This window comes from Gossypium raimondii, chromosome 3, assembly GCF_025698545.1.
Source record: "Gossypium raimondii isolate GPD5lz chromosome 3, ASM2569854v1, whole genome shotgun sequence".
In the NCBI taxonomy this organism is placed as follows: Eukaryota; Viridiplantae; Streptophyta; class Magnoliopsida; order Malvales; family Malvaceae; genus Gossypium; species Gossypium raimondii.
In genome coordinates this window covers 2,720,112-2,747,999 of record NC_068567.1, presented here as the reverse complement: position 1 = coordinate 2,747,999, position 27,888 = coordinate 2,720,112, and the positions used below count along the sequence as shown (strand labels likewise).

The window sequence follows — 27,888 nt, the reverse complement described above, 5'->3', positions numbered from 1 at the left end:
TTATTTTTTAATAATTAATTTATTGCTTTTAAAGGTTTTAAATAAAATAAAAGAACTATGATACCACATGTGAAAAAGAAAATTTTAATATGCCTTGATTGAATTTTAAAATTTTTAATATTGTATCAATTACTTTATTTTATCAATTTAATCATTAATTTAGATTTAACATATTAAAAATAAATAAACGGTGTTTTTAAATTTGATTGATACTGTCTTTTATGTGAATTCAAATTATACATATATATTTATAATTTGATCCATATATTTTAAATATGCTCCACATAATATTTAAATTGCATTTAGCGCTTAAATTGAGGACTAAACTGATAAAATGATTTGTTGATACAATACTTTAAGTACTCAATTAGAACATTTTAAAATTCATGGGCCAATTTAGAATATGAGTTGTCTGTTTTTTTTATCAACTTCTTTTATTTTCCAATTTTTATAATATATTTTCTTTGTTGTAAATTTCAAACAGATATGATGGGTTGAAAATTGACTATTGTTTGAGGTAATTTACCTTATTCATTAGATTTATTTTACATTTTATAATAAACTAAAATACCAATATTTTACATCTAAGTTTCATTTTATTATATAGTTGGATTGACATAAGCATTATTGTTAATGCAGGAAGATACATGAAGATATTATGAGTAGTTCTAAGTAGTATATTTAAAAAGATCATTAAAACGAAATTATTCATAAAAAATATATTAAATATATATTTATTAAAAAGGATTTACTTATCTTAATATTAAATTATTTTACATATTTTTATAATTTTTAAATATGATATATTTGTTATATTGATATATTAATCTTTTAAATTTGAATAACATATTGTGTGGTTGTATCATATTTTTGTTGCTAGGATCAAAGCAAGGAGCCCATTGAATTTTATAGCTTATTGGGTAAAATAGAGCAAAGCTTAACCAAATAATATGCAACTTCTGCAATAAAATAGCAGGTGAGGATCACATTTTTAGATTTGATATTCAACTTTATTTTATAATAATTCTCCAAATTTCCCAATCTTTTTAAAAAAAAAAAAAAAAAACACTTGGGTTCCTTCCTTTTGATTGATTTTTCTTTGTTAAAGTTGAACACAGAGCAAAAGCCATTTTTGCTTTCTATTTGAGGCGTCATCATCCTAGTTGCCTTCAAACGGGTCAGCTATGGCACCTAAAAGGAGCATTGGAGTGCCGCCGCCACCGCCACCATCCGTCCCTGCCGGAAGATTGTTAAGTCGACAACAATCCGTGGGTAAATTGAAGAAATCAAGCATAATGAGTAGTCTGTTTAGAGAATTGAAAACAAAGTTGGAAGGGTCAAGATTGCAAATTAAGTTGTCTAGTAGGACCAAGAAGCAATTTGGAGGTTCTGCTGGTGGTAAAGAAGGATTGGCTGTTTTTTTACGAGAGCTAACAAAAAGGTAACATTTCTTACTTTCTTAGTACATAATATATAGAAAAGCACGAGTTAAAAAACACATAGAAAATTCTGTTAATTTTATAATTTAATTTATTTAAGTGATTTCATCTCCAAGAATGAATAGTATGAAGGGCAAAGCTAGAAAACTGCTTTAGGGGCAAAGATGAATCAAAAATATTTTGAGAGTTAAAAGTAGATTTTTACCATTATATTAATTTATAATTTCGTAAACTTCAAAGGGACTAAAAAGCATAATTACCATTTTTTGAGACCAAGGCTACTGCCTATCCCTATCTACTCCCATAAATAACATCAAACCGTGTCTTAAAAGCTGGATTATGTTAGGATTTTTGATTCACTAGTAAGATTGTATCATTGATTGTGAGATCATATTACTAAGTTATTTATTACGATCTAATTATGCACCAATCCCTAATACCCTTAGACTTTTAAACTTTAGTCCTTCTGCTTTTAAGTCTAAGAATTTTGAATCCTTATACTTGTCTCTTTTAAAATTTAAAGTTTAATTGATTACACTGGTCAGACCTTAATTTTTAAATCAACCCTTTGAATATCAAAATATACTATATTCAAATTTAATGAAACTATATTAATAATATTATAAAGTAACTAAATTATCCCGAAGTAAAAACAAAAAAGATTGAATTTCAAATGCTTGAAAAGCACAGGGATTAAATGAAGAATTAAACATTTATCTGTTTGTTTAATTGGTTATGGTCTTAGATCACCATTCTTCCAACAAATTGAAGAAGATGCTCAAAACCATGCCAAGACGATATTGGAATTAAAAGCAGCCATCAATTCTTTTCAAACAAAGGACATGACTGAACTCATTAAGTTCCAACAACATATGGAAGCCATTCTTGAAGTTCTAACCGATGAAAATCAGGTCAGTATATATATATATATATAAACATACATGTATGTGTGTGTATATATATATATCAAAATTTTAACAAATAATTCATTATTCATTCCATATATGCATAGATCATTTTGATGTTATAATGAATATCCTCCATAGCTGAACTTGTTTAATCAATCATGATTCTTAATGCATTAAGGTGTAGGTGCTTGCAAAGTTTGAAGATTTCCCTATCAAGAAATTGGAAACAATAAGGGCAGCTGCAGCATTGTACTCTAAATCAAACTTGGTTGTTTCCAACTTAAAGAATTGGGAAGTGAAATCACCTGCTGCACAACTGTTGAACAAATTTGATTGCTATTTCACCAAGGTCGATTTTGCTCCCATTTTTCATTTTTCTCTTGTATTATTTGATTTTCCAATTAAATGGATTTTTTTTTAAAAATAAAGGTTAAAACAATACCAACATTTTTTTCAATTTAGTCCCTGATTTTTTTCCCAATAGTCCTAAAATTATCACTTAAAAATTATAAAAAGAATTAAGTGATTACGAGACACAATCTTTAAGTACCATGCCATTACAAGGGATAAAATTGTAAAAGTTGCCAATTTCAAGAATTAATATGGATAAAAAATATTGAGGATCAAATTAAGAGAAATTATCAAATTTAAGGAGTAATAATACATCATCCCAAAATTAAATATGTTCATTCAATTTTTGTGATAATTTTATTCCATTTCCATATATATATATGGGTGGTAAAGGTTAAAGAAGAATTGGATGCATTTGAAAGGACAAAGGATGAGGAATCAAGGAACTTCAAGAGCCATGGGATTGATTTTGACTTCAATATCTTTGTTACTATCAAAGAGTTGATGGTGGATGTTTCTTCCAACTGCATGGAGCTTGTCCTTAAGGTAGCCATTTCTTTGGTATTTTATCCAAACTTTTTAATGTATTCGTATACTATACATAAGATATTAGTATAGATTTCAATTCTATAAAGATATAAACAAATTTGATAAAAATAGAGTTTATTCATACATCACACGTACAAACTTCACTTAATCTAAATAATATATATCAAATACCGATAAAAGTATTATGAAGACCTCTGTATTAAAAGTCAAATTACATTATTTTCTGCTCAAAAAATAGACAAATTAGTCTCTAGACGTTTGATCAAAAAGCAAAATGGTCCTTCTTATTAAAAAAAAAAACCATACATTTAAAAACCGAGTTAGCTAATGGAATAACAAGACAATAACACGTAATGTGCTACGTTTGTCTTATGTTGACGTACAATGATTAGTTTTGAACAGTGAAAACTGATCAAAATTTTAACAAAATGATCAATTTGTTCTTTGATCAAACATATAGGGATTAATTTATCTATTTTTTGAGTAAAAGCGACAAAATACAATTTAACTTATAGTACAAAGACCTCTATAATACTTTTATCACCGCTCCACTTGAGATGAATAATATCCTTGAACAGGTCTATTTGTCCTAAATATGTTTGATTATCTTTTCCTTCTAGGAATGGGGAGAAACAAAAGGTGCAAATGATGCAGAAAAGAAAGCAAATAAAAACTTGCTGTGGAGAGCTTTTAAATTGGCATTTAGGGTTTACTCATTTGCTGGTGGGAACGATGAACGTGCCGACAAGTTGGCTAAAGAATTGGCTAATGAAGTTTTGTGTTGTTCTTCTTCACCTCCCAAGCCCTAAACAAATACCCCAATATTCCATCTTTAATTTATCTTTTTTTTACAAATTATTGGTTAGTTAACTAGCTGAAAACAATTTCTACACTTGTTTTCATTTACCTATCGATATGTAAATATTATTTTCTAAAATAAATTTCATGCAATATATAAAATTTGATTTAATATATAACACGTTTTGATGTAAATTTCAATGATAAACTCCAACGGGAGGAGGTATTGTGGTGTAAATTTCAATTTTTATAAGCATTTCATTGGGACTAATCATTGAAGCTTGGAAGTAACTTGTTGAAATTGTTGGTATTGGTTTTTCAAATGTTTAGAATAATTGTTTGAAAAAAGCGACGAGTTCAATAAGGTAGGAATACTTGAAGAAGTAGACTCTAAATGTGTGCACGATTATTTATCAAGAGAGTTTTAAGCTTAACGCACTTTAATATTGAATAACATAACACAAATGATGAGTTTTGTCAACTAAATCCTATTTTACAATTGGATATTGACAATATTAACCTTGGGAGAGAGATTGCTATAGTTGGATTTGAATGGAAATACATATTCCACCATTGATTTTAATCTCGTTTGTACAAATACTCAATCAAGTTATTGTAATAACTAATTTCATTGTCACCAATATTTTTTTATCTCATTAGAGCTAATCTCACCACCAATCTAAGCGAAATCTAATAAATATTTCGTACAATGGGATCCAATAAATGATTTGCTTTGAATTCATTTAAATTTGTTTAATATATTCTCAATGAGTTCAACTTGCTTCATTGTTTTATGTTTTTTCAAGTGTAGTGAAGGATCTTATACTCACTAAACTTCCAATAAAAATAATTTTCATTTTTTGCCCCATTGAAATTATTATTATTCAAAATTCTATACATTGAAATATTAGATTTAATAAAACATTTTTCTTTATGTCAATGTAGAAACTAAAATGAATGAAAAAGAGTTTACTCTGACAGAATTTAAACTATTAAAAATACACGTTAAAAGCACTAATCAAATCCGACCTTAGCTCAGTTGGTAGAGCGGAGGACTGTAGTTGGCTTAAGCCTTCAGTTAAATCCTTAGGTCACTGGTTCGAATCCGGTAGGTCGGAATATTTTTGTTCATTTGAACAATTCAACATTTTTCGCATTTGCTTTTTTCTCTGATCAAAACAAGTGTGGAAAGAAGACTTCATTAGGCAAAAATTTTGTTTATTGGTTAAGAATAGATTCGAAGAGTTTAAAGTTTAATAGTATTACCATTTACTCCTTATTTTTAAGGTCAAGTTACGCCAAATCCAATTGCTAATAGCTAGTCTAAAAAAAATAAACTTACTTGTAAGTAGCACAAGTATCAGTCAAGAATATATTTGAAGAATCGCGAAAGGACTGACCCAACTTATCTGCTTGATAATCTGCCCCCTCACTCGTTTAGGGCGACGAAGTTGGATCGGTGGGGGATGGACCAGCCTGATTGATTATCTCTTTAGAATGTTGTTTTCGTCTCTTCAAAAGCCGAGTTCTATTTGTTTTTAAGGTAGGAATGTTTGAAGAAGTAAACTTTGAATGCGTGTATGATCATCCATCAAGAGAGTTTCAAGCTCAACACACTTTAATATTGAATAACACAAAACAATGGTGAGTTTTTTCAACTAAACCCTATTTTTCAATTGGATATTGACAATATTAACCTTATGCGTAAAAGATTGCCATAGTTGAGTTTGAATCAAATTACATATTCCACCATTGATTTTAATCTAATCCATATAATACTCAATCTCGTTATTATAATAACTAATTTCACTATTATCGATATTTTTATCTCATTAAAATTAATCTCACCATTCATCTAAAAGAAATCTAATAGATAACTTAGTAGAATGGGATCCAATAAATAAATTGCTTTGAATTCATTTAAATTTGTTTGGTATATTCTTAATGAGATCAACTTGCTTCATTGTTTAAATGATTTAATGTATTCACGAGACTACAAGTGAAGATAAATTTCATTTTTTCTCCTTTGAAATTATTATTATTCAAAATGCAGATATGAGATTTAATTAGAAACTAAAATGTGATGTAAAAGAGTTTATTATACTTGACAGAACATATCTATTTAAAATTTATGTTAAGTCAAACAATCAATTCCGACCTTAGCTCAGTTGGTAGAGCGGAGGACTGTAGTTGGCTAAAGCCTTCAGTTAAATCCTTAGGTCACTGGTTCGAATCCGGTAGGTCGGATTGTTTTTCCTTTCTTCCCATTCAACATTTTCGCATTTGCATTTTTCTCTGATCAAAACAAATGTGGAAAGAAGACTTCATGGGGCAAAGACTTTTTGTTTTAGATTTTCTGGGTATTTTTTTTCATTAACAAAACAAAAAAAATAGCAGAGCACAACCTCAAATCTAATTGTTAATACCGAGTTCAAAAATAAACTTACGTATAAATATCATAATTATTATATTTAAAGAATCGTAAATTTTATATTGTTAATGATTAAACTTTTTACATTTAAGGTAAAATTGTTCATCACTACAATTGCCTCTTGAGATTTCAAAAACGCAAACTCAAATAATTACATACCTTTTGACAGCTCTACAAACTTATAAAATTTAATTTAATGTTGTCAAAGTTTTGAACTATATAATTAAAAAACATAAAATAAATTAAAGAAAGTTAAGTTTGATGTATATTAGCATTTATTAAACATAAGTTAATAAACGTTAAAACTTTAATATTTTGTTTATTAAACATAACTTATATAATTTAAGCAATTAATAATTGTAAGTTTATTAATCTTAAAAGAAATAAACTTCAACGTTTTATTTTTTCTATCTCAAAAACTAAATGTAAGTTAGAGAAACTTATATGAATAAGGAATGAAGTATAAAATTCTCATTCGCATTTAATTTTTGGATTTTATAAAATAAAATAAAAATTCCATTAAACATCATTTTGTAAAACCAAATTTCAACAGTGTTTACATTAGTTTCTTTTTTCTTTTTTATTCTCACTCTATTGTCATAGTTGGGTTTCAATCAATATATATTTTACTGTATCTCACTATTTATTTTAATTTCAGTTGATAGTTTTATGGTCTATATTCGAGGTTTGTGGTTATTCCTCTAATAATGTCGTCTCCTTTCTTTTGGGAATGTAATGTTCCCTATCATTACACCCAATCACTTGTTTTTTTTTTAATTTTTAATAATTTTCTTATATTATTTTCTAATATGATTTATTATATAAAATATTTATTTTAATCTAATATCATTAATCTTTATTTTCTATTCTCAATTTAACTTATTAGTCCATCCCTTAATCATGCAATGAAAATGGCAAACGATGCATTAACTGAGTAATGCCCAAGGATTATCAGGATTAATTATGCTTTATAAAATGTAAACTATTAAAATTAAACTTTAAAGCATTTTAAACAAACCGACCTTAGCTCAGTTGGTAGAGCGGATGACTGTAGTAGGTTGCAACCTTCCGCTAATCCTCAGTTCGCTGGTTCAAATCTGGTAGGGCTGAGGGCTGTAGTCGGTTGTAAGCTTTAGCTAATCCTTAGGTCACTGGTTCGAATCCCGTAGGTCGGATAATTTTTCCATTTTTTATTCAACTTTTTTTGTATTTGCTTTTTCAATATTTCTCTTTTTGATATATTGTTTTCTCTAATCAAAACAAAAGTGGAAGAAGATTTCATTAGCAAAAGATTTTTATTTTCTTCATTAACAAAACAGAAAATTAGCATAGCGCTAACGCCAAATCCAATTGCTAACAGCCAGTTCAAGAAATCGTTTCCTTTTATCAATCAGTTGCTTAAATCCAGGAAAAAGAAATGGTAAGAACACCTAATCTTTCCTTTTCTCTACTTCAATCTATTTGGTTCCTAGAAAGTAATTAGGAAGTAAATAAAAATTGATTTTTACGTCACGGACCAGTAGTAGATCAATTGATTTACGTTTTTCTTTTCTTATTGAAGGCAAAATTTGTCAATTTTATCTTTCTTTTTCCCTTCTGTTTTCCTTTCAACTTTTTTACTGTATTATTTTTGGATCCAATTGCTTCTTCTAGCTTAATTTTTTAGAAGATATAATTAATTGATTATATTGAATGGATTCTTTATGTCATCGCAAAAGCTTAATGCAGTCTTTAGTAATTCTTCTTATTGATTTAAACTTAAAAAAAATTTAGGCAAGCACATTGAGGCTGTATTTGACTTGCATAAGGAACACGCTTGAGGCTGCTATGTGTCTCCAGGTATGCAAATCAAGTTTATCTTGTGAATTTTTATGAATAGATTTTGTGGCTGTTACCTGATCGAACTTTGTTTTTATATTTTACTATAGAATGGCTTGGAAAAGGATGTTTAGCCATCAACTTTTTGCTTGATATAATGCTCATAGATTAAGAGCAGAGGATTCAACGTAGTCAGATGGGAATGGTTAGAGATGTACTATGTTTGTTATCTTTCCTAGTGTTGGTTTATAAAATGTTGTATAAATCTGCTCACTACCAATGACTAATGTGGTTTATTGGGAGCTCTTTTGATTCACAATCTTTGGGTCCTGAAGTCCTTCTGGGTGTGGGTTTTGAATAGAGGAGGCTTCCTCCAATTTTCAGTGCATGTATTAAATTTCCTCATCTTCACAAAATTTAAAGCAATTCCAACCTATATTTTTCGTTCTAGATTACTTTTGGTTTAAAATTTGAAGATCTTTTTGTTGTTATGGAGCTTTTGGATATAATCTTTTGTGTCTACTAAGATAATTTATCTTTACATTAGTTACATGGTGTATTTAATCTTTACGGACTGTTGTTTCCTTTGAACAACCATATGCGTAATGAAAGACATTCGAATTATATGTGTTGGCTTGGCAAAGACCTTCATATGTCAAATTTTGTTTTCTATGTGGTATTGTGCTCATTAATCTTGCTCTGTTATTTACATGTTGGTTGCAGAATTTTCCTTGTCAAGAAGTTGAGAGGCACAATAAGCCAGAAGTTGAACTAAAGTATCTCTATTGATTTCTCTTTCATCTTTAATTTAATATTTTAGAATTCGACATTTTATGACTGGATAAAGCTATGTGAAGCGAAAGTGCTCAAAGTACTAAAAAGGTGTGAAAAATGAAAAAGAAATGCTGATAAACAATGCTTTGTTGTGTGGAATTATATTTTCATTCTATAATGAACTTGCCACTTATCATATGCTGATCATAGACTAGTCTTAACTGATTTAGTTATGCTCTTACATTTAATTGGCAAGTTCTTCCTCAATTGACAAGGTCTTGTTCATATTTGGTATTCATAGATTTTCTTCTTCCTTTTTTTTCTAAATGGTACTAATGTCAAGGTGTAGGAGCTCCAGTTAATTTTGATTCATTCAAGCTAAATAAGCCCTTTGGTCTTTTCAGAATGATTTTTTATTCTTAGATGCAGGCTTTGTTTCAAGTCTTTGATGCCATTCATGTATGCAAGCCTTTTATCATGTTGTTTTACTCTTGCAATTCTCTTATCCTGTCTTTTTCTTTAGATTGCTTTGCTCCCTTCCCTCCCAAGACATTAGTCTATTCTGAAAACTCTAGTTTCTTCTTTTCAGAAACAAGACTTTCGGCAAGGGGCTACATGGACCTTTGCTAGCATGTCAATAGTTTCCACTCAATCTTTGTTTCTATATTTTACCTGATATTTCAAGCGTTTAAAGCTTCTGATCTGCATGTTTATTCTTGTCAGTAGGAATTCATATGATACTATCTCCATTTTGATGGTCAATTGACAAGTGTAATGAATGATGCCTCAAAAGAAATTCACTGAAAAACTTAATAATTTGATTGGAATATTTGTTGTTGACTAACAAGCAAAGTGGAGAATTTACCTCTCTAATCTAATTATGAAAGCTTTCATGTTCTGCACCCTTGTATTCTGCACTTCTGGACATACTAATATTTTTTCTTTCATATTTTGCAGGACAAGCCCAGAACTTCTGCTAAATCCTGTAAGAACCACCTTCCTGAGTTAAGAGACATAGGCATAGTTTTCCATGTTCCTTTTTTTTCGTTAATTTCTTATGTCCTTTATATATCCTATTGGTATTTTATTTTAATTCCTTTGCTCATCTTTAGTCCAAGATGATTGTCTCTTATTACCATATACTTTTGCTTTATACCAAATGAACAAAACAGAAAGAAACAATATAAATCAAGAAGCAAATGCAAACATTATAAAGCAAGTAGCCAAAGCAACAATGAAATGGAGCTATGTTGTGTGTTCTTCATTTTTCACTGTTACTTTTGTAGGTTACTTTGGGCTCTCCATGGTACATGAATCCACCTAGTATGAATTTTTGTTTTTATAGTAATCACTTAATTTCTTTAAGTACATTTAACTTGTTCTGAGCTTGGAGGATTCAAGATTTTAATTTGGACAAATTAAGCCTGAATATTGCCTTTTCTAAAATTATGAGTCCATAGGAGTTTGACATCACCGAACATGCAATTTTATGGTTTCTGGTAGAAATGATTTTTTGTGGCTTATTGGTAGAATGAGAAAATGGCTTGTTAGTTGTTTTATGTTGCTGGTTATGGATCTTTTTAGTATGCTCGCTTGCAATGCAGGTTTTGATATGCCGAAATGAGGCTGAGAAATGCTTAATAGAAACATCTATCAACTCACTACGGATAAGCCTCAAGGTAAAATATTAATAATCTTTCCCTGGATGTTTCTTGGTAGAGTTAATTGCTGCAAAGAGGTCCGAGTATTTTTCCTGCTTTTAGATTAAATAAGCAGCATTGCATGCATGATGGTGATGACTATTTTAGTTTTAGTATGATCATATAGAAATTTTCAATACAAACCGTTGGGTACCTTTTTCTTTTACTCTCCAAATTAGTTAAACTCATTATTAACTCTTTTTTTTCTCTCTCTTTTAATGCAAGTTCTGGACTAACTCATATGGATGCTAATTAGCTTTGTTTGAGACATCAAGCAACAACCTGTGACCAATGGTTCACCTGGAATACAGAAAATGGATTTGATTTGGCTTAAACAATTCTTTTTGCTTCTTAATTTTGAGAGGACCTTAGAGCACAATCTATCATCTTTTGATGGGTGCTTGCCTGAAGTTAATGGAAAATGTTTGTTTTGCAATTTGCATGGTACCAAATTTGGTTAGAATGTTTCATTATTGATACTCAGCTTACATGCAGAGGCATTAACTGGTCTGGAATAACATAGCATTTTATATCCTTTTCATTTGAATTTATTTCTTTGAAAGCTTAGAATTGACCTATCATTCTTACAGAAGTTTGATCTTAACTAAGATCAGGGTAAATTTGCAATCTTTCTTCCATTTCATCCTTATGTATGGATTATCTTTGTCTTATATAGGTAAAACAAGCAGATGAACTGGAAAACATACTAGCTAAAAAGTTCCTTAGATTTTTGTCTATGAGGGCAGAAGCATTTCAAGTTTTGAGAAGAAAACCAGTACAGGTACTTGCATTTGATCTCATAGTTGACACCTGATTTGCCATATAAATTTATGTTGCTTGAAAAATTCATGTGATTAACGACCAATTTACCTTGAAGAATATGATTATTTTTACAACATTTTGTAAAAGCGATCATGAAAATCATTATATTTTGCCAATTATAGGTAAAGATTTTTAACTGTTTCCTTTTTATACACACTATAACCTCTTAAACTGGGTTAATATACGTGCCTTATATCTCAATAACACAGCTCTTAAATTTTTATTTCATTCATGAATTGACGCTGCCTTATGTATAAATTTGATTTCCTTTTCATTACCATTTTGATACTTATTCTGGAAACACTTTATGTTTGATTATAATTAACATACTCTAATTGGATGAAACAGTGAGCAGAGAAAACATTATCATGATGAAACTGGTTTGTCTGTCATTATCTAATTCATTCTTTTACCTTTGTTTAAGTTAATAAATGTTAAGCTGGTAATAGGTTTTTGTAAATGTAACCCCGAAATAGCTCTTATTTCTTCCTTATGCTAGTAAAATTTCTAGTTTATTTTCTAGAGTGTGCGTGTTTTTAATTTTAGTAGTTGTTTCATTAACAGGGTTATGATATCAGTTTCCTTATCACAAACTACCACTGTGAAGAGCTGCAGAAACAGAAGCTCATTGATTTTATTGTGCAATTCATGGAGGTAAGAACATTCTTAACCGTATCTGTTTATCTTTGTCTTCCAATTATAGATAGTGGATCCCTATAAAAAATATTGATAAACCCATGACTTCTTTTCCTCTTTAAGACTTCCAAATGGTCTAAAGTTTCTACTCCAGAGTGTGCAACCTCATTATCTTTTCACACTTTTATAGATGCATTCCCTGAAAAAGTTTAGAAGGATTTAAGGAAAATTGCTTCGAGTGACATGTGAAATTATTCTGTTGCCTGATATTTATGTTCGCTACTGCTTGCCACTCTGCATTCTACTCCCTCTATCAATTTGATTCTGGAACTTGTGTATTTAGTGTTTTGTGGAATTCTAGCTAAATATGTCTTTCAATCTTTCTTATATATTCTAAAATTTTTCTTCCTTCCTCTGTGTTGTATATGATAATTGGATCTGATTCCTCGTTGCAAAATCATATTCATGCTAAACCCTCTATAACCCCCTAAATATTTCATAGCTACCATTGAACTCGTTTTCTTTTCTTTTCTTTTCTTTTTTCTTTTTTGAATATTCAACCATTGAACTCTGGTATTTTGATTTAAGGCCACCATTTTGCTATCCAAAATTTAACTACAATTTCCAGCTTTCCTCTTGTTAGAACTGAGCTTAAGAACAGAAATGCTTGTTTGTGGTTTTGTTATTCTTTTACCATTTCTATGTTACGACTGGATGAAAGTGTCTGATAGCAGTATGTGTCAGATATGGTCGACCTTCTACAAGTTTCCTTTGTATTTCGAGAGTCTCTCAAGGGTCATATCTCTGAACCTGTAACCAAATATGCATTTGATACAAGTACTTCGAGAACAATAAAGAACTTGACCAACATAGATATCAGCGCCATGCCTGGTTTTGCTAAGATGGATGTAAACTAAATAAACTCTTGGCCTATCACTATCGGAGTTCTATATTTTGTCTGTTCGAAGCATGCTTATGTCGATAACCTTTGAATGCTGTTCTTTTTAAATCTCAGGATATCGATAAAGAGATAAGCGAATTGAAAATGTCGGTGAGTACGCGAGGGAGGTTGGTGGCTACGGAGTTTTTAAAGCAATTCTAACATCTTAAATATTACCAGTAGTATTATATCTGAATGAATTCTGGGTTTCATTGCCCACAATTGTCATCCTTCATAGATCAGTAGCCATTGTTAGGTTAAAACAAAAAGACAGAAGTCTCTTCCTCTTTTATGTACTCATGTTCATATGTTTTATGTTGATAGACTTTGGGGGATAGCATCTGCCTAAATATAAAATTGAACTCGATAATATTATTAAATGATATAAAAAGTTTTTTTTTTAAAAGGAAACATATATAAATTGTTAATTCCGTGGGATTTTGTAAGTTTTCTTATTTCCAGGAAAATTAAGCAGAATATATGTTACAATGAGTTTGGGAATTGGGATTTAAGTGATTAATCACTGAAATAAAGTTCTTGTTCTTACTATATATTTCAACAATTATGATTTATGATTTTATTTTGCTGGTTTTAGGTTCAAATATTGGATTAAAAAACATAAATTTATTGAATACAAGAGTAGAATTAGCAATTTGTATATTTATATTGTATTTGCGTCGCCTATTATATAACATACATTGTTAATAAACATAATATATCATACTCATAATACCTTATATTTTGTATAATTGAATCATCTAAAATTATTGATTTAAAAGACAAATTACTTGATAAACAATACTGTCCACGAGGTATGTCGAGTTATTTGTTTAACTTGAAAGTTTGTATTTAAACTATTAAATTTGAAAAAATAGGCTTAAAAAACGCAAAGATATAAACATTTAATCCAAAACTATCTGGAGTCGATAGAAAATTATGACACGTTAGTAACTAGTTTTGTCATAATTCAAGTATAATATATCTGGAGTGGTTGCAATTACTTAATATGATAAAGAAATTAACTTCCGATGATCCACAGCGACAAGCAAAAATTAGTGGTGAGCAAAAATTGATCAAAAGAATCGAACATTCACCAAACTATAAAGAGCAACAACAAAACCATCACCAAAATCACTTGTAAAATTAAGATTACATGCATAATCAAGACTAAAAACTCAATTAACAAATTATGAAATAATTTTTCTTGTATAATATATTTATAATCTATTACATTATATTTATACAAATATATATTTGGGTCTTGAATTGTCATGTGTGAATTTAGTTCAATTTGTTGACTTTAGTTTGAACTATATTAATTTTTAGTATGATCGTGTTGTAATAATTTTATTTTACTTTATGATTCTCCAAACAATTTCTGTCTGTAATAGTTTAATAGTTACGATTTTTCATACATATATTTATATTTATACTTAAATACAATTTATAACGCTTTTAGAAAAAACATTACTAAATTGCTGAACATTAAAATTAAATGGATTTGAACCATCCATCCACAAATATAAACCAGCCCAAACCCAATATGGATTACAAACACCTAGTATAGGGTTTTGAAGGGGTTTCCTTCTCCTTTAACCTTTTATCCCTTTTATCATTTTTTTTTTATTTTCTGGTTTTGCAATCGATTTTCCGGTAGGTAATTCTGATTTCAAGCTCCGCTCCTCCTGTAATTATTATTGGTAAACTCGCAAATCAATGTAAAGTACCAAGTACTAATTTTTTTTGCTTTATTGAATCTCTGGGTGCAGCTAAATTTTGTTCAAAAACTGGTGCAAAAATGCATAATCTTCGCCACCTGATATCCCGTCTTTCATCCACAAAGAAACCTATATCCCTTCAATTCGAGCCATTTCAAGCTTTGGGTTCACGCGCTTTTTCCTCAACATCAGATGGTTCCGATAATCTAGGCTGGGGCACTGCTTCCTCGTGGTCCAGTCGCTTGACCAAGGACCATTTCGACGGAACCATAACTCCCCAAGCTGGTACTGGAGATGCCGATCAATCCATACAGCTTATGGATATTGAAAATGTATCTGATGCGGTGAAAAAATGGAATGCCGACGACAAGAAGTTCAAGGAGTTCACTGATGGATGGGAAGATCGACTGCTTGAAACAAGTGTTTTGTTGAAACAAGTGCTTGAACCTGGTGCTAGAGGGTCTTATCTTAAAGACTCTGAAAAGGCTGAAATGTATCGTTTGCATAAAGAGAACCCTGAGGTTTATACTGTTGAGAAATTGGCCAAGGATTATAGGATTATGAGACAGAGAGTGGAAGCTATTCTTTGGCTTAAGAAAGATGAAGAAGAATTGGAGAAAAAAAATGCTCTTCCTCTTGATGACTCTGTTGAGATGCTTCTTGACAATTGCCCTGAGTAATTTCCTCACTTCTTTTCCTTTTATTTTGTTGCTATTGTTTGGAATTTCTATCCTTGTTTCGTGATTTCAATGGCTCTTTGATGCATTAAATTGTAAAAATTTTTACTGCTAAAGTTATGGTCTGTTTAGTGATGATGATGGTATTGAAAATGATAGAAACACAACATTAGTGCATCTTATGTGATCGTACTTATGGGGTTTTTTGTCTTATCTTTTTCATCTGTACTTTTAGGTTGTTAAGCTAATCTTGATAGGGTATTAGGTGTTATCGTGTCTGCTATAGCTTGCTGTTTTGCTCTAATCTAGGTTAGATTTGGGTGTAAGTGCCGGAGATGGATATATGTATCGTACGGGTATGTTCAACATTTTTTGTCTAAGTTTCTGGTAAATTTGGAGGGTGCTTGGAGGGTTATTTTCCATAAACATGTCTGGATGTGCTTAAAGAAAAATGATAAGTCGGAACAAGATATGCTCTGGGTTCATTGTTGTTTGGTCTCAAAGTCGTGATTGTTTTTGATTGTTGAAATTACTCTCCGTCATATATTTGTGCTTTATAATTTAGATTGGGGCTGAGAAATAGTAGAACCTTTAAAATGATTAGGGACCCTTTTGCCTAATACGAGTGTAGTTGAAATTACTCGGTCATACATTCATGATAGCTAATTCTTGAAAATTTACGAAGTCCTCATTTTAGGTGCCTTTGTCCTACAAGTGGCACATTCACGGTTCTGCTCTCCTTTTTTTTTTCTTTTTGGTAAATTTCCTCATTTTTCTGCTAGGGACCTTTCTTTCATGCTTTTAATGTACTTGGGTAGCTCCTGATTTTGCTTTCTGTGATAATTTCTATCATATGATGTATTTATAGATGTTGTATTTTTGCACTTAAAAATAGTTTTTGAAGGTATAAAGACTATAAATAACTAAAACTTGTTAATAGCGTAGTTGTGAATGCAATCCTATTTCCTGCTGCAGATTTTTAAATGCCCACGATCGGGAATTTCATGTAGCATCCCTTCCTTACAAACCTGAGTTCAAAGTTATGCCTGAAGGTTGGGATGGCACCACCAAGGATCTGGATGAATATCATTATGAGATCTCCAAAAAAGAGGATGACATGCTGTATGAAGAATTTGTTCAGAGGTTTAACTTTAATAAAATGAAGGTATGCTGCTGCTTTACTCCATCCGCCTGCCTTCAAAGAAAGAAACATATTAGAATTGCGATATAAATTTTCATTTTCCATTTTGCATGTTGGAACTTTTTATTTTGCGGCTTTGGTCACATTCACATTCTTGTTTCTCTCTCATACACACATCCCGGTGTTTGTGCATGGACTGCTTTGGTTTGGCTAGATTTACTTTTATATAGGCTAAGTGATGCATTTATCTGGGAAATGTGTCCGTATTGAGAAATATATAGAAAGAAAAGAAGTAAGGGTGATTAGATATTGACAAACTAATAGAATAGTGGTTAGCTATGTTACCCAGACTCATGCATGAGCGGCGGGTATGAGTATGTTCAACCTTTTCAAGTTTTCCAAATCTCTTAATAAAACTAATCAATGGAATTTTCACTAGGGATTCTCTTCTGTCCACGAAGTTATCTCGACTACCAATGAAATGAATCTTTACCACCCTCCCTACTTTCATTCTATGCCATCTTGTTTCGGCTTTCGGATTAAGCCCCTTCATCTTCGTTGAGAGGTTGCCTTCCTTCCTAGGATATTCCCAAGACCAGGAGCTGTTTTCTCAACAGCTAGGTTAAACTTTTTACATTGAGGCCAAAGGGTGGTATAAGGAACTGGCCGGACAAGATAACACAGTGCTGGTAGGGCAAAGGATGGTGTCCTCATTTCTCCTTCATTTATGCTTGCTTGACATACAGCAATTTAACTGTCTAGCTTACTGTTAATTCTGTTTACATTTTTCGATAATCCCCATCTGATCTTTGTATATATAGATGGCCGGTGAAGTGAAGCGACACAAGTATAGTAGGAGGCGCCCCACAGAAGGTTGGAACTTCACAGTGGAGAAAATGGGAGCAAAAGGGAAGCGCGGAGGTGGTGGCGGGTGGAAGTTTGTAAGTTTACCAGATGGATCAAGTCGACCACTCAACGAAATGGAGAAAATGTACGTAAGACGAGAGACACCACGCCGAAGACGTAGAATTCTCCCATGATGATTTAGCCTCTGTTGTGCCACCGTCTGCAGATTATAGTCGTTCTCGACATATTCTGTATGTATGATTTAGAGTCCAAGCTGGTGTCATTTTTATATCCCAAAAGGTAAGCATCTTTTAGGAACAAACATATACAGGCCATAAGCACTTTATGCTAATTTTGAAGTTCAATTTGAGGTTAACATTTGATCCTTTACATCGTTTCCTATAATTATTTGTTAAAATGCAGCTGTGGACTAAATTTGATTATTTTGGAATCTGAATGTTGGTTAGACCTTATGAAACTCATGCATCAAGGCATATGCTTTATTTGTTCATTCTCCATTCATATTCTGTGCCTTAGCCAGTCTCCCACGCATGGAATAAAAAATGGAACCGGCCCATCAGACCAGTCGAATCAGAACCGGTAGATTGTTCAGTCCTAGGTCATATTTGAATCCATCAAAAACTGGATTCACTGAATCCTCAAGGAAGGAAAAAAAATCCGGAGATAATCACAAACTTTAAATATGAATCTGAATAAATATGAACATGATATGATTACGTGAAATAAGTGATTTTTTTTTAAATATATATATTAAAAATAGTAATTACATGAAAAAAAAGAAGAAATATGAACATGTTAAAATCTTTTAAGTAATAAATTATTAAATTGTCAAAATTATGTAAATATAAAATAATTTAAACACCATTGAAATAAGATAAAAGTGCATGTAAGTGATACATGTTAAAAATGAATATGAAGTATGAAATATAATATTTCAAATATATGATTTTTTTAAAAAATTGAATATATTATGGGATATATTCGCATTTAATGCTTATCTGAGTTTGTATAATATAGGTTAACTCATAGTACTACTAACCATGCTCATTGCAGACCAAATTTTTGGTTCTCCTCCCGTCAAACTTTGATAACACATCTTTTTATTAGTACGACTTATCGAAAACAAAGTAAAATAAAAAAGATAATTTAAAAGTGTTAAGTATTTGTTTTACTGTGTCTTCCTAATGGTTCATTTATATTTTTATATAACGCACAGTTTGTTGATGTAATGTGCTAGAAGTAACTAGACGTTATGCGTGGTGACACGTTACCTCCTTAAGGGTTGCACGTGTCTTAGATACTCCTTAAAAGGTTATGGGCAAGTAAAGTGATATCATGCAAGTGGTGGACATTCATAACAGATAAACTCTTGGGAAACTCGCCAGATTGATTGACGAGCCTACGTGTCAAACGTGCAGCTACGTTTTATAAAATTTTATATTATTTATATAATAAGATGCTAGAAATTCTATACAACTTTATATACATATAGACATTCATAAAAGTCTACAAAGATTATTGTTATCTTACCCTTGGTTGCTTTTATTTATTTATTTTTGAACTTGTGATCGTTAAATTGGGTGAATTACAATGGTATCACCCCACTCTCTTTTGATTTATATTTTGGATTAAAAAATGATCCCCATTACCATGTTCTTGGGCTTAAATGGCATTGGTACTTTTGACCTTTTAACAATCTCTTTTTATCAAATTGCAATGAACAAGAGATGGGCAATGGAAATGAAGCAATGGTAGCTATGATTCCTCTCAATAATTTAATTTAAATTTTGTTGGAAGTTACTAAAATCAAATAATTCTATATGAATAAAGTTAATAAATTTATTCATTCAAAATTTTTAGATATTCAGTAGTCGCATTGAATCTCAATTAAATTTAAAGTCGAGTTAATTCTGATATTTAAACAATAGATAAAGCTCTTTCAACATTATTCTTTTTCTCTATTCACATAACTTCAACTCGAGACATTACTTAAAACAATCAAATTCCTTCCTATACACCCTTTATTGAAACTTAAACTATAGGCTTTAGCTTAGATTCATGCAATTTAAAAACAACATTCCTTCCTATAGCTTTTTTTCCCCTATTTTGAAGCCACAATACCCATGAAATTTGTTCACAATGAAAAGTATTTTTAATTATTAAACACTAAAATTCCTACATTAGTTTATAGTCATGGTATTTCCTACACAAATCCCAAAGCAAAGAATTGCTTCTTAAAGAGGCCATGCATCGCCAATCCTGTAAACAATAAACAAGAAAAAGAAATACTAAATCCCCAAAAGGCTATCTTGCAGCTAATTACAACCTCATCAAAAGCAACGTATATACATACATACATATATATTTACACACATATATACATAACCATGATTTGAAGATCCAAAAACACCTTAATTTCCCTTCAACACCCAAACCCAAAGCCTTAAATTGTTTAATATGTCAACTCATTGTCCCATTTTGCCTAGTTTCTTCCTCATTTTCCTCTCATTCTTTTGTTACACCTCATATGCTTACACTTTCACTGTAACAAACAACTGCCCTTACACGATATGGCCTGGAACGCTGTCTGGTGCAGGGACACCACAGCTTTCAACGACAGGGTTCCAGTTAGATTCAGGCCAAAGTGTGAGGATCCCATCGGTTCCTGCAGGTTGGTCTGGTCGGATATGGGGTCGGACAGGGTGCTTGTTCGATGCCGCCGGTGTCGGGCTTTGTCAAACCGGGGATTGCGGGGGGAAACTTGCATGTAATGGAAATGGTGCAACTCCACCGGCATCGTTGTTTGAAATAACATTTGGGGTTGGGAATCTACAAGATTTTTACGATGTTAGCTTTGTTGATGGTTATAATTTGCCGCTTGTTGCTGCTCCTCGTGGTGTTTATGGTGCATGTAATGCTACTGGATGTGCTTATGATCTTAATATGGGTAAGAAACTAAATTTTTAGGTTTGTTAAGTGGAGAGACATAAACTAAATTCAGGATTATAATAATATTTTAAGCTAAAAAAGTGTGAAATGAGCTTCAATGCCTTGGAATTCTAGACAAAGATAAGTTAAGGGCACTTGTGCCCCAAATCCTACACTTAAGTTAATCATAAAGGAAAAAAAAGGATCGTAGAAGAAGATAATAGGAAAGAGAGAAACCTATCGCGAGATAATACTTGTTATTTTATCAAGAATGAAGTCGGAAAATTTTTTGGAGGAGTCAAATTTAAATTATAAATATTTGAGAGTTAAAATTTAATATTGTAAAATTTTATAATTTCTCAAAGGATTAAACTATGAACTTTTCATTTTGGAGAGGACATAATTGAAATTTAAATTTTAAGAGAGATCGAAACAAAATTTTATCGTTAAATTAACTAAAAATTTTACAATTTTTAAATGGACTAAAAATAAAAAATTTCATCTTGAGAGGCAAAAGCCGTTGCCTACCCCTCTAGCTTCGCACTTGGATTTTATTCTTCCTACTTTTTATTTATTCTTTGATATTTAAGTATCTTGACATAATGGGTTGACTTTATAGTATCTTGATAGGTTTCATTAATGCTTGACAGCTAGCATGGTTAGTAATGAGATATAATAAATTTAAAGAAATAAAATATCTTTATATGAACAATATGTTTGGAATTTGAACCCTAATATGTATATGTATATATGTATATGTGTGTGTGTAAGGCAGGTTGCCCTAAAGAGCTACAAGTAGTGGGAGGTGATGGGGAAGGGTCAGGGAGAGTAGTGGGATGCAAAAGTGCATGTGAGGCATTTAGACAAGATCAATATTGTTGCAGTGGGGAATTTGCAAACCCAACAACATGCAGGCCTTCCTTTTATTCTTCAGTTTTCAAGAAAGCTTGCCCCAAGGCCTATAGCTATGCTTATGATGATGCTAGCAGCACTTTCACTTGCAAGGCCCTTGATTATCTCATCATTTTCTGCCCTAATTCTCAATCTCATAGGTACCTATTTGTATACATTTATATATGTATGTATGTTCATCTCAAATCAATTATAAATCTCTAGCTAAGACTTAATGGAAATGCAGGGCAAATAGAACAAATGGTGGGTTTACACCACCATCCAACGATGATGGTACCGAAGGCAAAGTGCAGATAGTTTCCAACTCATCAAATCTACCATTTCCCTTTCCAATCCTCATCCTTCTTCTACTTGTCAATTTGTTCTTTTAAGAACGCCTGCGCTTAGCCTTTGAGGTTATGTTACTTGAACTCGAATTTGAGTGTTAGGGATGACGTATATCCTTGAAAAGTCATATCTGTACATGCATATTTCAATACGATGGAATAACGCTGAACATGATGAAAAATTTGGAGGAATATAGCATACATCCCCCACTTGTTTATTTGATGGGCAAATTGTTCAACCACTCATTTGTAATGCATACAATTCCCATTGAGAAAATGTGTCCTCAATATAATCTTACCTTTTAGTTGAGTTGTTCAAGAGTCAGGTTACCGGTTAAGGCCCGTCTGAAAGTTGAAAGTATTTGAGTAAAAATATTATAATCGAAAAATGAGCTTGGGCAAAAAAATTAAGCCCGTTTAAAATATGGATCTGGCTCGAGCTTGAACATTCAAGGCACAAGCCCAGTCTGGCCCATTTTTAAGTTTATAATACTTTATATCATGTTATTTTTATATGTTATGTAATTTAGAACACATTAAAAAAATAAAATCATACTAAATATATAATACTACTCTAATGTAAACATTAAAATAATGTTAAGATAACTATATAAAAAATGTCAATAAATAAAAATCGTATAAATTTATTAAATATTAAAATAAAATAAAATATATATTTTTAAAAAATAATATAAACGAGCTTAAAATGGACTTGGGTTAGCCTTTTGCAGATATGGGTGTGTTTGGGAAAAATTTTTAACCCATGTTTTGGGCCGAGCTGAGCTTGTACAAACATAAAGTATGTTAATGTTATGCTTAAACTCGACCCGATCCGGCCCATAAACACCTCTACCTTTGAATTGGTTTTATGGAATATTTAATATTACAATAGATTTATTCCGAGAAATAATTATGGGATAATTAAAAGAAAGCTCACAAAAGATCTTTGAATGGGCCGAATTAGAGTCCAATTTTTATTATTGAAAAGTTTTTAGAGGATTTTTGATACAATGAAAAAATTCAACTCTTTAATCTTTTATGGTTTTTGTCAATTTAATTTAATTTTTAGTTAAATTTATTCATTAAATTTTAGAAAGAATTAAATTATTTTTCTAATAAAAATATTGACAAAATATTAATTTTTAATGACATTGACGTAATAAATTCACGTGTATTTCATGATGACATGACATGACACTATTTATCTTATATGTAATGTCAACAAATAATTTAAAATTTATAAAAATATTCAGAATTCCAAATTCCAAATATATATATATAAAAGAAGTTTGAGTTTTAAACAATCAATATGTAATAAATGTAAATTGAAATGTTTAAAATTTTAACATTTTATTCTGTATTTTAATTAAAAATAATAATTTGGCTCTTTTAAAAGGTTGTGATCAAATTTAACTTTTTAAAAGGCTGAAAGTCAAATTTAACTAAAAATATAATGGTCAAATTGAAAAAATATGTAAACATTAAAAGCTAAATTTTACATTATTCTCATTTTTTAAAAACTTTAAAAATATATTATTTATATTTATAATTAATTTTTAAAATATATATTTTGATACTCTTGTTTTACCTATATCCGAGGTTGAAAAAAGCACACCAAAAGTCAAAATCGGTGAACACATTTTCTTTCTGGAACGGGGTAAAGGCTTTTTATTCTTGATAAAATTAGCTGATCAATTAAGACTATAAATAAATAATTTTGACATTACAGGAGTAACTATATTGTAAATAATCAATTTTCAGTTCAATTAAAATATTAAAATTTTATATAAAATACGAAAAATTATTTACTGGATTCGTCGGATAATTGAGAAATAAAAAGAAATTAAAGAATTTTCTTTTAAATCAATTCAAATTGACTTTTACCAACAAAAATATATTTGGGTTTAAATGATTTCTGTATTTTTATATTATTTTTAGTTAATTTATAATTATTTATTTTATACATACAAACTTCAATCTTCAAGTATATAAAAATAATTTTTAATTGTTAAAGTTTTGTTGATTGGGGCACTGTTTTTGTTTTTAGAGTATGTTCAAAGAAGTTCTGATTTTTTTGACTAATCTTGGACCCCCACTTGCTGTTTAACCATTGATTTATCTTAAAAGCATCGTTGTTATCTTTGAAACAATAATTAGAGAATAAATTAATAAAAAAATTGGGTACTGAATGAAGCAACAAAGGTCAAATCTGGATCATATTTTTTAAATAATAAAAGCATTGATCTGATATTTTGAAAGGGGCTGCTTTGTTTTGTTTTGATTTGTTCAGAGTGGTTAATTAATTTTGATTAGACAGTGAAGAATTTTAATTAATAATTTTATATTTATTCTTCTAACAATGATTAGATTAGAGGAAAATTAGAACTGTTTTGCTTACTAATCCTATACTGTTGATTAGTCCACAAATATATATATATAAAGAAAGATTCTCTAACATAATTGTAAATTTATTAAAAATAAAATATTAAATATTTTAAAAGCATTTTTTACCAATATAATAGAAATATTAAATTGTTTTTGAAGCTTTACATTATTTAAGAGTAACAAATCAACAATCATATTGCTGAAACAAATGATGGATTTGTAATAATATTATAGAAAAATTAAGTAAAAATAAAATATAACAAATTGATTTTTTTTTAGAAATTTGACTGTTATAACGAAATATTGTTATAACGAATGGTTGTTATAGAGTGGGTCAACTGTATATTTATAACTTTTAAAAGAGTAAAAATTTAAACATGTGCTATAGAAAAAATTTATGTTTTATGTTTAAAACATTTTTGTTGAAGAACTATTCTTTTATATTTATTTGACTTTTAAAAAATTGAAAGCATTAGAAATAATTAATAAAAAATTAAATTGAAGCAGGGTGGTACAGAGCGGGGATGAATGTAATTAATATTCATAAAGATGTTAATGGCTTTTAAAATTATATATCTGTAGTGAGTGGCGTAGCAAAACATACCAATTGTGAAGTGGTAATGAATTTGACAACATCTGTCCCGTCTCACTCCATTGTGGAGTCGATTTAGCATAGAACACTGTACCTCCTTAATAGTTTATATCTTTATAAATTTTAAAAAATTAACTCACTTTTTTATAATTTTAAGGAGACGAAATATAATTTTATTTTTACTAATTTTAAATTTTAAAAATTTTTAAAAAATTTAAATAATAATTTTTCATTTTATGGGAACTAAATTCGCCTCTGTATAATATCCAACCAATCCACTAATTTCAAGAAGTTCAAAAACTTTTTTTATTGAAAATATTTAATTTATAAATTAAATAATAAAAAATGATAAGTGTCGCATCATGTTACAATCATAATTTTCATTAAACCTTGGTGACGATGGAACAACAAAGTTAGCTTTTATGCAGGGGTAGCCACCAACCGAAGCCCCCACCACCACACTCAACTTCTACATGATTTTACGTTCATTATGTGATGTGTTGAAAGCAAAATATGAAATCATATAAAACATTATATTTCCAAAAATAAACAAGTTTTTAGGGTTTTTAAATGTGGTCCGTTGTTGGTCGACATATATTATATGATATAAGCTTAAGGAAAACCCACTTATATATATGCCCATCAAATTATTAATTTCAATGACTCATACTTCCACTTTGGTTTTTCCCTTTCCTATATTAGACAACTCATTATAATCCATGCATAATAAAGTTCAATGGAATTTTGTTCCATTTTCGAAAGTTTTGGTTGAAATTATATTAAGTTTAAATAGAATTTTATAACATGGTTAAATTTTGGGTTTCCATTCTTCTATTAGTATTGATGGTATGCTTTAATCAAAATCACTACCATCACTGAAAATTTCTAATTACTTAATTGATATACTTACGATTCATTTTGAGATTTGTAATTGTCCCTTTCAATAATGTTTTTTTTAAGGTTCGATTCTTGTTCTCCCTTTGAATATGTAATGTGTCTTACTATTGCACCAAACACTTGTTAGTTGAGTTGAATTTTTTTATAACTAAAATTTCATCTTTTAGATAGCGTAAGCAAGCCCTGCCCTGAGATTATTTGAGAGCGCAACTGCCTAAAACCCAACATGAAGGAGCCCCGAATTTTTTTTAATTTTTTAAATGTGGAAAAAAAACTAAAATAAATTAATTAAATGCCTAAGATTTTAAATTTTCACCATAAATGTTTCATCTCCTAGGGTCCTAAAAATTTTCCAACTTTTATTGTATTACATCCTATAATTTTTTTTAAAAGGGGCTCAATTTATTGTTTCGCCTAAAGTCTCAAAAATATCAAGAACGAGTTTTGACATAAGTTTTTTGTTAAATTTTTTTAAAAAGAGTTGAATTTATTGTCAAATATGGTGCAAACCAACCCGAATAATAATAATAATAAAGCCATAGTATATTTCAACTTAATTAATTTTCATAATTATAGTTTTTATTGATCTTTTTTCAGTGAAATACAACTTATCGGGAGCTTTTTCTTTGCTTTATTCTTCTTCTATTTGGGAAATGAGTTGGGAGTCATTTAAAAAGAGAGAGGGATCCGATGCTTTAAGATAATATGGTGGGATGGATGGGAATAAATATCCCAATTTCTAACCCTAATATTATGCCTACGGTTAAAACAAGAACAGCCCTATTTTTGCTTCTATTTTTGTCCTTTCCTTTTTCCTCCTTTTGTTTTTTTCCAATGCAAAATAAAATGATATTAAAATTTTACTCGTACATATTTAATATAGCAATTAGTCCATTATCATAATCGAATCCTTAAGAACTTTAAAATATCATGTTTGAGTCTCACTATGCGTAAATACTATATGAAAATTTCAGCTCAAATTTTATTTTGATTTAAGTTTTATTATGTGTAAAATTCATCCAAATTTATTTTACTTTAAATCCGAATATAATTACGATCAAATGTATATTATTTGTACTTAAAATCGTACAATTATCAATTATGATATTTCTAAATATAAGACTGAATCCAATTGACAATTCAAAACACTTACGAGCTAATTTTCCATTTAGATATATTTCATATAAATTTTTTAACATTAATTTCATTATAGTTTCTTATCATATATATTTTTGATACAATGTCTAGAACTACTCATAGCTCCTCCTCAACCCTTACATAGAAGAATAATGTGTTTTAGCATATTCGAATCCATATCCTCCTACATTGACAACAATATCGATAAGAGCTGGATGAAAAATATTAGTATACTTGATTGAAATGGTATAATTTAGGGTCTTTTAATATTTTAGGCATGCTTTAATTCAAATCATGTATAATCTTTGTTATATGGAATAATTTGGACCATCCATATTAAAAATTTGATAATTATCTTCATATCTATTTATTTAGCAAAATAGTCAATAAAATTATTAATTTAGTCAAGTGATGTATATATTGTTTAAGGTTTAATCTTTGTGAAACTTATTTCCCATAAAAATCAATGGAAGCTTTATTTGTATGAAAAGAATTGCAAAACCTTATGCTAAAAAGGATGTTGTTTAAATTTGATTCCTTGATTTTATAAAAATATAAAATTATTTTAATCCTTGAATTTGTATTGTTTATCAAATCACCTTAAAATGGATGAAAAAATTAATGTTTGTTAGCTTTCTTGATGTAGCATACATATGGATTGCCACGTGTATGTCACATTAATAATTAAAATTTTAAATTATTTTTTAATTTTAACAATTAAATTATTTTTATGTGACATTCACGTTATACCACATCAACAAAGTTACAATGTTAACTTTTCTATCCATTTTAGAGTAATTGACAAAAATGCAAGTATAAGACCTAAAAAATTAAACAAGGAACTAAAATAGATTTTTTGATAAAATTAAAGGGCTAAATAAGTTATTATTCCATTTGATTTTAATGTAAATCATGAACTAAGCTTATCATCTAAATCTCAAACCATTTCTATGCTTGCTTTTTAGATTAAATCCTAATTTCTTTTTTTAATAATATAATATAATATATAAAAATATTGAATCAACCTTTGAATTTTGCTTTAAAATTGTAACATGATTTAGATGAAATTTCGGTGTAAAACTTACTGAAATTTAGAACATGTGCACTTTTTTCTCTCTTTTTAAGGTGGTCCTTGCGAATCT

At 29.8% G+C, this 27,888-nt stretch overlaps 4 protein-coding genes and 2 non-coding genes across 9 annotated transcripts; all 6 read left to right on the top strand.

Annotated features, from left to right (window-relative positions):
- The first annotated feature begins 1,116 nt into the window (after positions 1-1,116).
- On the top strand, positions 1,117-4,056 carry LOC105796515 (uncharacterized protein At4g04980). Its single transcript, XM_012626246.2, has 5 exons — positions 1,117-1,441; positions 2,185-2,350; positions 2,532-2,696; positions 3,092-3,244; positions 3,868-4,056. The coding sequence occupies exons 1-5, from the start codon at positions 1,185-1,187 to the stop codon at positions 4,054-4,056; spliced, it is 930 nt and encodes a 309-aa protein (XP_012481700.1). The 5' UTR covers positions 1,117-1,184.
- A 1,013-nt stretch (positions 4,057-5,069) lies between these two features.
- On the top strand, positions 5,070-5,163 carry TRNAY-GUA (transfer RNA tyrosine (anticodon GUA)). The gene is made up of 2 exons: positions 5,070-5,106; positions 5,128-5,163. It is a non-coding gene; the product is annotated as a tRNA-Tyr (tRNA).
- Positions 5,164-6,198: 1,035 nt separating this feature from the next.
- Positions 6,199-6,292, top strand: TRNAY-GUA (transfer RNA tyrosine (anticodon GUA)). Its single transcript has 2 exons — positions 6,199-6,235; positions 6,257-6,292. It is a non-coding gene; the product is annotated as a tRNA-Tyr (tRNA).
- A 1,398-nt stretch (positions 6,293-7,690) lies between these two features.
- On the top strand, positions 7,691-13,503 carry LOC105796514 (actin-related protein 2/3 complex subunit 4). Of its 2 annotated transcripts, XM_052627934.1 has the most exons (9): positions 7,691-7,896; positions 8,250-8,315; positions 8,405-8,499; positions 9,018-9,070; positions 10,026-10,053; positions 10,673-10,747; positions 11,445-11,549; positions 12,155-12,244; positions 13,242-13,503. In XM_052627934.1, the coding sequence occupies exons 3-9, from the start codon at positions 8,491-8,493 to the stop codon at positions 13,326-13,328; spliced, it is 447 nt and encodes a 148-aa protein (XP_052483894.1). In that variant the 5' UTR covers positions 7,691-7,896; positions 8,250-8,315; positions 8,405-8,490; the 3' UTR covers positions 13,329-13,503. The 2 variants fall into 2 exon arrangements, with proteins under 2 accessions (XP_052483894.1, XP_012481695.1); XM_012626241.2 differs by lacking the exon at positions 8,405-8,499 and having other exon boundaries at positions 7,698-7,896.
- A 1,169-nt stretch (positions 13,504-14,672) lies between these two features.
- On the top strand, positions 14,673-18,026 carry LOC105796512 (protein GAMETE CELL DEFECTIVE 1, mitochondrial). 3 transcript variants are annotated; one of them, XM_012626239.2, is made up of 4 exons: positions 14,673-14,819; positions 14,936-15,560; positions 16,537-16,726; positions 17,524-18,026. In XM_012626239.2, exons 2-4 carry the CDS (start codon positions 14,965-14,967, stop codon positions 17,740-17,742), a joined length of 1,005 nt encoding a protein of 334 aa, XP_012481693.1. In that variant the 5' UTR covers positions 14,673-14,819; positions 14,936-14,964; the 3' UTR covers positions 17,743-18,026. The 3 variants fall into 3 exon arrangements, with proteins under 3 accessions (XP_012481693.1, XP_052483893.1, XP_012481694.1); XM_052627933.1 differs by lacking the exon at positions 17,524-18,026 and adding an exon at positions 17,142-17,511; XM_012626240.2 differs by having other exon boundaries at positions 14,740-14,823.
- A 1,949-nt stretch (positions 18,027-19,975) lies between these two features.
- LOC105796511 (thaumatin-like protein 1) lies at positions 19,976-22,054 on the top strand. The gene is made up of 3 exons (XM_012626238.2): positions 19,976-20,516; positions 21,273-21,549; positions 21,636-22,054. Exons 1-3 carry the CDS (start codon positions 20,027-20,029, stop codon positions 21,778-21,780), a joined length of 912 nt encoding a protein of 303 aa, XP_012481692.1. The 5' UTR covers positions 19,976-20,026; the 3' UTR covers positions 21,781-22,054.
- The last annotated feature ends 5,834 nt before the right edge of the window (positions 22,055-27,888 follow it).

Excerpts from the sequence above, each read along its gene's own strand:
- LOC105796515 (XM_012626246.2), top strand. The coding sequence starts at position 1,185 with ATGGCACCTAAAAGGAGCATTGGAGTGCCGCCGCCACCGCCACCATCC. Across the intron at positions 2,351-2,531 it reads TTCTAACCGATGAAAATCAG|GTGCTTGCAAAGTTTGAAGA; the intron begins GTCAGTATATAT and ends ATTAAGGTGTAG. Across the intron at positions 2,697-3,091 it reads TTGATTGCTATTTCACCAAG|GTTAAAGAAGAATTGGATGC; the intron begins GTCGATTTTGCT and ends TGGGTGGTAAAG.
- LOC105796514 (XM_012626241.2), top strand. Across the intron at positions 10,054-10,672 it reads CAGAACTTCTGCTAAATCCT|GTTTTGATATGCCGAAATGA; the intron begins GTAAGAACCACC and ends CTTGCAATGCAG. Across the intron at positions 11,550-12,154 it reads TGAGAAGAAAACCAGTACAG|GGTTATGATATCAGTTTCCT; the intron begins GTACTTGCATTT and ends TTTCATTAACAG.
- LOC105796512 (XM_012626239.2), top strand. The coding sequence starts at position 14,965 with ATGCATAATCTTCGCCACCTGATATCCCGTCTTTCATCCACAAAGAAA. Across the intron at positions 15,561-16,536 it reads CTTCTTGACAATTGCCCTGA|ATTTTTAAATGCCCACGATC; the intron begins GTAATTTCCTCA and ends TTCCTGCTGCAG. Across the intron at positions 16,727-17,523 it reads TTAACTTTAATAAAATGAAG|ATGGCCGGTGAAGTGAAGCG; the intron begins GTATGCTGCTGC and ends TTGTATATATAG.
- LOC105796511 (XM_012626238.2), top strand. The coding sequence starts at position 20,027 with ATGTCAACTCATTGTCCCATTTTGCCTAGTTTCTTCCTCATTTTCCTC. Across the intron at positions 20,517-21,272 it reads TGCTTATGATCTTAATATGG|GTTGCCCTAAAGAGCTACAA; the intron begins GTAAGAAACTAA and ends TGTGTAAGGCAG. Across the intron at positions 21,550-21,635 it reads CCTAATTCTCAATCTCATAG|GGCAAATAGAACAAATGGTG; the intron begins GTACCTATTTGT and ends ATGGAAATGCAG.